The sequence below is a fragment of the Alexandromys fortis genome, unplaced genomic scaffold (assembly GCF_014885135.2).
Source record: "Alexandromys fortis isolate MF-2015 unplaced genomic scaffold, M_Fortis_MF-2015_v1.1 scaffold_399, whole genome shotgun sequence".
Taxonomy (NCBI): Eukaryota; Metazoa; Chordata; class Mammalia; order Rodentia; family Cricetidae; genus Alexandromys; species Alexandromys fortis.
Window position 1 is genome coordinate 423,278 of NW_026068268.1, and position 9,800 is coordinate 433,077.

The 9,800-nt window shown below is 52.6% G+C and overlaps 1 protein-coding gene across 1 annotated transcript; it reads left to right on the plus strand.

The window, feature by feature from the left end:
* Window positions 1-8,283: 8,283 nt before the first annotated feature.
* Window positions 8,284-9,565, plus strand: Tmem121 (transmembrane protein 121). The gene has a single exon (XM_050131981.1). The coding sequence runs from the start codon at window positions 8,462-8,464 to the stop codon at window positions 9,416-9,418; it is 957 nt and encodes a 318-aa protein (XP_049987938.1). The 5' UTR covers window positions 8,284-8,461; the 3' UTR covers window positions 9,419-9,565.
* The last annotated feature ends 235 nt before the right edge of the window (window positions 9,566-9,800 follow it).

Genomic DNA, 9,800 nt, shown 5'->3' on the forward strand with positions numbered 1-9,800 from the left:
AATAAATTTCATTTATAAAATTAAAAAAATATTTTAAGTGTTTGGATGCTTTGCTTACATGTGTGTCTGTGTACCACATGCATGCAGTGTTTGTGGTGGCCAGAAAAGCATGTCAGAGACCCTAGAACCGGAGATACAAGGCTTTTAGTCACCTTGTGGGTACTAGGAACTGAACCCTGGTGCTCTGTAAGAGCATCGGTGCTCTTAACCACTGAGCCATCTCCCAGCCCTGGATTGCTGCTGCTGCTTCAGATTAACTTTTGTATGTGTGTGTGTTTTCTCTGTAAGTATGAATGCACACAATATGCAGGCCTGGTGCACATGGAGGTCAGAAGAGCGCATCAGCTCTCCCTCCCTCCAGAACTGGAATTATGGACTATTGTGAACTACAACAAGTGTAGATGCTGGGAACCAAATCCAGGTCATCTTTAAGAAGGGGTTATATTTAGGAAGTGGTACCCTGTGCCAATGCGTTCAAGTGTACTTCCCGCTTTCTCTTCTATAAAGTTCAGTGTAGCTGGCTTTATGTTGAGGTCTTTGATCCATTTGGACTTGAGTTTTGTGCATGGTGATAGGTATGGTTCTATTTTCATTCTTCTACATGTTGATATCCAGTTGTGCCAGCACCATTTGTTAAATATGCTTTCTTTTTTCCATTTGATATTTTTTGCTTCTTTATCAAAGATCAGTGTTTGAAGATGTGTGGATTGATATCTGGGTCTTCTATTTGGTTCCATTGGTCCTCCTGTCTGTTCTTATGCCAATACCAGGCTGTTTTCAGTACTGTAGCTCTGTAGTAGAGTTTGAAGTCAGGGATTGTGATGCCTTCAGAAGTTCTTTTATTGTACAGGATTGTTTTGGCTCTCTGTCCTGGGTTTTTTTGCTTTTCCATATGAAACTGAGTACCGTTCTTTCGAGGTCTTTGAAAAATTTTGCTGGGCATTGTGTTGAATCTGTCTGTGTAGCTCACACTTTAAAAAAGAATAAAGCTTGGGACTGGAGAGAAGGTCCGATGGTCAAGAGCACTTACTGCTCTTGCAAAAGATGCAGGTTCAGTTTCAAGCATCCACATGACACAGCTCATAACCACGTATAACTCAAATTTCAGGGAGTCTGACATCCTCTGACTTCCATGGAAGACCCCTACACATGGTATGTGAAGACTCATGCACACAAACACACACATATTAATTAATAAAAATGACACTGTAGGCATGAAGCTCATTACCATGACCACCTAAGAGAATATTCCTGTAGTCAGAGGACTCACCAAGATGTAATCACAGCATGACGGTCAATGTTAGGGAAACACCACAGATCCAGCGCCCCTGGCTAATTCGTAGACTGCATTCAAACCCCCTGCTCAGTCCCAGTTATTCACCTCTGTTTTTGTGGTGTTTGTCACCTGCTGTTGTGCCCTTTGCTCTGCCCCAAAGCTGCCCTGTCTTCCTTGGCTTTCACATCACTTTAGCACATCCCTTGCCCTTTGCCTGCCGTTTCCCCAGGATGGACACACTCCAGGTAGATGCAGACCAGGAATGGTACCTATTTTTCTCTACAGTGCTTCTTACACTGCTGTGAGTCCCCAGCATATGCTCGACATAATGATCCGCGGAACCACTAGTCCCGCTGGTCACAGCAGCTCTGCAGCCCTGACACGTGTGCTTCTTTAAGCCCCTGCTGATACTTTCTCCTTCCAAATTCTCTTTGTGTCTGTGTCTGGGTACAGGAGGGTGTAGGACACTCACATCTTCCTGGCCATCATCTTCAGAAGTCTACTTTGACATGACTTGTGCTTTCTTTTGGCAGGAGTTTACAGGAGACTGCTTTGTCTGTTCCCTTGTTGTCAATTTTTCTGTATACTTGTTTTAAACTGTGAATTATGAAGAGAATCTGTTTGTCTTATGATTATCTTTCTCAGTCTGTTTGTAACTGACAGTCCGATGTAAGTCCCAGTTACATATAACCCCCAAAACTGTCAGTTGGTTTGTGACACCTGTTATTGAAGTGAATAACTGAGAGCTTAAGGGGAGGAAGGCTTATTTTGGCTCACAGGGTTTTAGGTGGTACATGGCCCTGTGTTTATGTTAGAAATAGGTCCAGGGTTCTAAGAAAATGATCAGCCAACCCTAAGTATTTCAACAAGGCAAAAAGTTTTATTTGGGCAGAAGGATGCATAGCCGCATCAGACCAAGCAGGCAAATACACCCGGTGGGTTCCTGCTAGATTTATTATTATTATTATTATTTTGTCTTTTTTTTTGAAACAGGGTTTCTCTGTTTCAAAAGCCCTGGCTGTTCTTGAACTCACAGAGATCCACCTGCTTCAGCCACCCAAGTGCTGGGATCAAAGGTATGCACTGCCACCACCACCTGGTGGGTTTTTTAATTATTATTATTATTATTATTATTATTATTATTTTTTTTCTTTGAGACAGGGTTTCTCTGTAGCTTTGGAGTCTGTCCTGGAACTAGCTCTTGTAGAGCAGAATGGTCTCAAACTCACAGAGATCTGCCTGCTTCTGCCTCCCGAGTGCTGGAATTAAAGGCGTGCGCCACCAACGCCACCATCACCACCATTGCTACCACTACCTGGCTTAGATCTCTTGACTTTGGTGGTGGAGGTAGAGAATACTGAATTGAACCCAGTGTCTCCTCGTGCTGGGCAGGTGCTCTAGCAAGCCATGTCCAGAGTTCCTGTCCGTTTTTCAGGTTGGGTTGTTTGTCTTCCTGTTTGCTTGTTTTTGTTTAGATGGGGTCTCACTATGTAGCCTTGGAACTCATTGTCAACCAGGCTGGTGTCAGGCTCACAGGAACTCTCTTGGCTCTGCCTCTCAAGTGCCTGCATTAAAGATGTGCACCCCTGTGCCTGGCTCCTTACTGCTGAGATTCCAGCACTCGGGAGACAGAGGCAGGTGGATCTCTGTGAGTTTGAGGTCAGCCTGCTTTTAGAGTGAGTTCCACGACAGCCAGGGCTACACACAGAAACCCTGTCTTGAAGAACAAAACAAAACAAAACAAAACAAAACCCCCCAAATGCAGATGATCCTCTCTTTTCAATGCGATCAAATCCAAATCCATGATACATGCATCATGAGTTGAAAACTGCATGTGCTGACCTAGTAGCGCCACAGCCCGAAGCACAGTGCACTGTAGACGTGATGCAGACCCCGAGGCCTGCAGCTACTGCAGTTCTGAGCTGCCCAGCGTGGGGCAAGGTCATAGGCATCTGAAGTATGGTTCCTGTGAACATGTATCAATTTCCCACCACCATAAAGCTGGAAAAAAAAAGCTGCAAGCCAAGTGAGCATGAGAATTCCTTGTTTTCGTTGAAGTCTTTTGTCAGATACATGATTTGCAAATACGTTCTCTCACTGTCTTGGTTCTTTTTCAGAAGGGTGGATCTCAGCCTGGCCTTGAACTGAACCGTCCTGCACCACCCTCTCCTGAGTGCGGAGATTACAGGCGTGCATTACCATTCTTCACTTTTTAATTCTCTCTCTCTCTCTCTCCATCCCTCCCTCCCTCTTTGTTTTTTTTTTTTTTGTCCATCTGTGTACTCTGGTTGTCCTGGAACTTGGCCCTGACTGGCCTTGAACACACAGAGATCTCCCTGCTTCTGCCTCCCAAGTGCTGGGATTAAAGGCATGCGCCATCACCCCCTGGCTGACCTTTTAATTTTCTTTTTTTTTCCCCCGAGACAGGGTTTCTCTGTGGTTTTGGAGCCTGTCCTGGAACTAGCTCTGTAGACCAGGCTGGTCTCGAACTCACAGAGATCCACCTGCCTCTGCCTCCCGAGTGCTGGGATTAAAGGCGTGCGCCACCATCATCGCCCGGCCCTTTTAATTTTCTTAATAGTAACTTTTGGAGAGCAATGTTCCCCCTCTGTTGGTTCTGGTGGTTGACAGGGGACTTCACTGATGCTAAAGTCACTCTTGTTCACTTAGCCACACACACTTCCAGTTCCGACAGAAGGTTGTAGATTTTTATGGAGTTCATTTGTATTTTTTCTGTGAGTATTGAAGGATGAACCTAGGGCCTTGCCTGGTATCTCTCTGCCTCAAGTTTTACCCAAATCCCAATTTACCTTTGATGAATGGTGCTTTTGTTTCATATCTAAGAGTCTATTTATTTTTTCCCAAGGTTGTAAGGCTTTTCTTTTGATTTTTAACTTCTGAAAGTTTCCCAACTTTGTGTTTACATTAGGGGCCTATGTGCATTTTCAGTTAATTTTCGCCATGCCGTAAGATACTGGTCTTGAGCCCTGAGCACACACTGTACTCAGGGCTATTCCATCCAGCCCTGAGTAGCCGGAACGACGGCCACAGTGCTGACTTTGACTTCCTCTTACTTATGGACGACACCGTGAAGATCTCTGGATTTACTTGTGTAGAGTTGCTGTGGTCAGAAATTGTATTGATTTCTCACTGTGGCCGTAACAAACCACTTGAAGAAACACAATTGTCTTGTGTGTGGTATAGGCCCAAGCCTCAGTAGGCTAGAATCAAGGCTGCTTTGCTTCTTTCTGAGGCTGTGTAAGAGTCCATGTGCTGATGTAAGCACCTTCTAGAGAAGTCCATGACCCTGGCCTCCTGGGCCCTTCTACCTTCAGGGCTGCTGATGAGGCCTCTTCTCATCCCTCTGAGCTGATCCTCTAGCTTTTCTCTTAAGGACTTTTGTAAAGACTCTGGGCTACCCATGTGGTCCAGGGTGATGTCTCTTTGTGGTCCTGACTATGAACACAGCTGTGAGTCAGTTCCTTTCCCCGCATTAGATCATCTGGCCGTAGGTTCCAGGATGCTGGCATGGGGTGCAGAACACTGAGACAAACTTACAGGTCTTAGGTGAGGGTTGGGTTAGCTATGGCTAAGAGGAAGTAGGAACCTGAGGAGGAAGAAACAGACCAGACAGGACTGACACGGGCTGCCTATCCCTCTCCTCCCAGTACCCCTCTCCCAACCTTGCTTGAGTATGCGGAAGGACAGGATAGGGTGGTGGTGCTGGCAGATGTGTGGCTCCCAGATCCCAGGCTGAACTGCTATGTCCTCTCTCCATGCTGGGTCTGGCCTGGCCTTGATGTCCAGCCCTCTGATCCCTGAGGCTGAGGAGATACAAATCATTCATTGCAAGATGTAGGGCCTCTTGCTGGGCAAAAGCGAGCTTTGGGTTCCCGTTGCACAGCTTAGGAGGAATGAGAGGGTTGGTTGCTATCAACACTCCTTATTACTGCTCTTCCCCACTTTTCTCTACTGATGGGCATCTTGGAACTGCCCCCCCCCCCGGGCCCGCCATGGCTTGCTATTCTAGCTTCCCAGGGCCAAGGGAGGGCCACAGATTAGTCACCAGAACAGAATTCGCCACTTACTCAGAACTGGCCACCAGTGTACCCAGTGTCTTGTTTAGGGTGCTGACAGGTGCTGAGGAAGCCCTGCTCCATCCCTTCTAGTCCCTTCAGCTCCATCCTCAATGCTTGCCAGAGGGACACTGCAGCTCAGGGGATGGGGGGGGGCATGGGAAAGGGTAGGTAACCAGTAAGCCTCCCTGTTATCCACCTCTAGTGACAGGGGAACCCTGCTATCAGCATAGCAGTTTAGGAAAGGGGCGCTCGGCGAGGACAGGACACGGAGCTAGGTCAAGTCGGGCGCCAAGTTAGCTCTCTTTGATGCACTTCCATCCTCATACTGACCACAGGGTTTACAACTATAGAGCTAAGATCTAGGCCCTGACAAGGGTGCCCTTGTGGGCTTCTGGTGAGGTCTGGCCAAGAGGTATAAATCAGCCCCGCCCCCACGTCTGGCCACCTCCGCGGGTCCCGGTCCAGCGGTCTGCCTGTAGTAGGTGAGCAGAATCACTTTAGTGGCCGTCAGGGTCTGAGATTGAAGGGCTACAGAGGAATTTCAGGGTGTGAAGAGGACTGAGGAGACCTGTCTGACGATTTTTTTTTTTTGCGTGTGTTGAGGCCAAGAGGATAGACCACGGGGGTCTGAAGTGGATGCCAGATTGTCTGGCACCTTGTGCCACCTGTCATGGGCGCAGGAGCTGCGCAGAACTGTCGTCATGGCAACCCGTACTACGCAACGGCCCTAGGACCCGGGTCCTCTCTTGGCTAGGGTCTGAGCGTCCCAGGGGCGCAAGGCGGGGCCTCGACCGGAGGCGGTGCCCGCGGCGGAGGGGCGGAGCGCAGCACCAAGCGCCTGGGCCCCGCGCTGAGGCTCGGCGGGGCCGGCCGGCGCGCTGCATCTGGCCGGCCCGGTAGGCGTGGGATGCGAACGGCGGGGCAGCAGAGGCGGGCTGCTGGTCCGAGCGGGTCGGCAGAGCTGGGTGGTAGGCGGCGGCTGCGGCTGCAGAGGCAGCGGCAGCAGCAGCGGCTGCCAGCTGGGCCTGTGCTATTCCCGCCCCCAGGCTGCAGGCCGTGGGATGGGCAGGGGCAGCTGCATGGCGGCGGAACCAGGCCCAGGCATCACTGGGGAAACCTTTAGTGGGGAAAGACAAACTGAGACGCAACCTGCTGGGAGCCGCTAGACCCTCCTCACCGAAGTCGAGGAGGGAGGATCCTTCCTTGCCTCAGCCTCTCTTTTGGAGGTACCAAGCGAGTAGGGGGTCTGTGCAAACCTGAGGGAGAGGCAGGCATTTTGGAGCTTGGAGGCCCTGAATCTGTGTGTGATGTTAGAGCAGTGGGCAGATTTGGTAGAGATGGACATTAGGGCCTGGCGTGAGAGACCCAGGGCAGGTGGACCTGGGCTTGGTCCCTGGGAACATGGCTAGGACAGAGTGTGGGGGAGGGGACGACAGGCTTGGGTTCTGGCTTTCTGGAGGCCAGGGCACTCCTAGGGGTTTAAAGCCTTTTGCTCGTGGCGTTTGGCATTTGACAGTGACTGAGCAGGGAGTGATGGCGTGAAAATGATGGGGAGAAAGGGACAGCCAGCAGAGACTCCTTGGCCTGGACAATCGCTAAGAGGAAGGGAATTCTCAGTGTTAGTCCGTAGCCAACGGAGTCCCAGGTGATCAGGAGTGGGACCAGCCTGTGCCTCCAGTGGGCGTGAAAATGGAGTGTGTGGATCTTTGGGCCCCTGGTGTGGCAGATGACTCCCTAAACACTTTAGTAAAGCTGTGGTGTAGCTTTGAGAACCCAAGGGGGTGAACAGAAGGGGCAAGAACTGAGAAGAGGAAGGGACCATGGACTGTGGTGGAATACATCACTGTCACGGGTGACAATAAATTTTATGTCTTTGTCTAGACAGGACAGTAAACAGAGCCCTCATGCCAGGTGTTGAGGAGGCTGGAGAGGAGAGCCCTGATTGGAAGTGACTTTTGCCTGGGTGGGTGAAGGCTGCCAGGAGTGTGAACAGGCCCAGATATCAGTACCTACATTCTGGGTACCACAGACATGACAGCCAGTCTTAGGGACTTACGAAGAGACAGAGACGGTCTTGCCACAGCATTCCTGAGGTTGGCCCTGAAGGTGGAGGGGAGCCAACAGCAGAAGCCCATCAGAGGAACTGGAAGTGTGCTGATTCAGACAGAGGGTACAGCAGGAGGTGTGGCCAGGAGAAGAGCGCTTCTCCAGAGGCTTCTCCGGAGCGAGGGCTAGCGGTGGTGGGTCAGGGAAGATAATGATCTGCTTTGCCCTAGATAGCCTCAGGAAGGGGAGAGATTGAGCTGTGGGTAGAGGAAAGGGGGGTGGTGGGGTACAAGGCAGTCGTAGGAAAGTACGAGGGACTTGGAGGATGGGTATCTCAGGTTTTGGATGATGGTCCATCTAGGATTGAAAAACTTGCTCCGTGCCTTGTCTCCAGGGTGGGATCTGGGTTTCCAACTCTCCTTGTGCGCCTAGTACAGCACAGCTACCTCAAAATGCCCAGAACCTTCCAAAAGAAGTGGCCTGAAGCCGCCGCTCCGGGCGTTGTGGTCCAGGGTGTCAGAGCCAGGAGAGACGGAGGTTTGGGTCCAGCCGTGACAAATCACCAGGGCTTTTAGAGTGGCGGCCGGGGGTGGGGGGGGAACCACTTCCGTTCCATTTCCTTCCTGGCGGTGGCGGGAATGATATCGGTCCCTCAGGTGGGGCTGCAGCGCCCTCTGGAGGCCCCGTTCCGGGGCTCCAGGTCTCGGGTGCTAGCAGCGGCGCGTGCGTGCGTCCAAGGAGGCCTCCTGCACCGGGCGTGGAGACAGCACCACACGCAGGAAACAGCCAGGCCTGGGAAGGCTGGCGTGCGCCCTGCCAACCCTAGCCTCTGTGCCACTCTGCCGCACAATCTGACTTGTATCTGGTCTTTCCCAGGTTCCAAACTCGCCGGCTGGGAGCGGCAGCACACTCCAGGTAGCTGGACAAACTCCCCGCACCCGGATGCGCTGCGCCATGCCGGAGGGTTGAGCATTGCGTTTGCAGCTCCCTGGGACACAGCAGGATCTCGCCCCGCTTTGTGTGAGGACTGCGCGCCAGGGCCGAGCCCGGGCCGCTGACCATGGTGCTGCCGCCTCCTGACCGGCGCCACGTGTGCCTGACCACGCTGGTGATCATGGGCAGTATGGCAGTCATGGACGCATACCTGGTGGAGCAGAATCAGGGCCCGCGCAAGATCGGCGTGTGCATAATTGTGTTGGTAGGCGATGTGTGCTTCCTGTTGGTGTTGCGCTACGTGGCCGTGTGGGTGGGTGCCGAGGTGCGCACCGCCAAGCGTGGCTACGCTATGATCCTCTGGTTCCTCTATATCTTCGTGCTGGAGATCAAACTCTATTTCATCTTTCAGAACTACAAGGCGGCGCGTCGTGGAGCGGCCGACCCGGTGGCTCGCAAGGCACTGACGCTGCTGCTGTCAGTGTGCGTGCCAGGCCTGTTCTTGTTGCTCGTGGCACTAGATCGCATGGAGTATGTGCGCACCTTCCGAAAGCGCGAGGACCTTCGTGGCCGCCTCTTCTGGGTGGCTTTAGATTTGCTGGATCTGCTGGACATGCAGGCCAACCTCTGGGAGCCACCGCGCACCGGGCTGCCTCTGTGGGCCGAAGGCCTCACCTTTTTCTATTGCTACATGCTGCTGCTGGTGCTGCCCTGCGTGGCGCTCAGCGAGGTCAGCATGCAAGGGGAGCACATTGCACCACAGAAGATGATGCTGTACCCGGTGCTCAGCCTCGCCACTGTCAACGTGGTGGCCGTGCTAGCCCGTGCCGCCAACATGGCACTCTTCCGAGATAGCCGAGTCTCAGCCATCTTCGTGGGCAAGAACGTGGTGGCATTGGCCACTAAGGCCTGCACGTTCCTCGAGTACCGTCGTCAGGTTCGCGACTTTCCACCACCTGCGCTTGCGCTTGAGCTGCAGCCGCCTCCTTCCCAGCGCAACTCGGTGCCGCCGCCTCCACCACTGCATGGTCCTCCAGTGCGCCCCCACGGACCCTCACCCACTCGTGATGCGTTGGACACGTGACAGGGCCCCGCGGGCCGCACAGACGCTGGACTAGCTGCGCGGTTTGCATGGGATGGGATGGGGCAGGCTCCCATTAGGGACAGGTGCTGTGAGTACCTGTGCAGTGAGTGCCTGGGGTTCCGGGGCGCGTCTGCTTCTTCATCTCAGGAATCTCTCGGACCACGGACCCTCAGCTTCCACTCCACTGGCTCACCTCGATGCACAGGGCAGCGGGTGAGGCCTGGTCCCGAGTGGAGATAGATGCCTCAACCCCCGCTGGACTGCCAGGGTGGGAAGGGAGGGCAATGTTCCAGGAGATCTGGACCTATGGTAGGGGCCCCTGGCTCGGAGTTTGGGGCCAGGGCGGCCTCTGTCATTTTAAAGACTTGTGTTTACAGTTTTG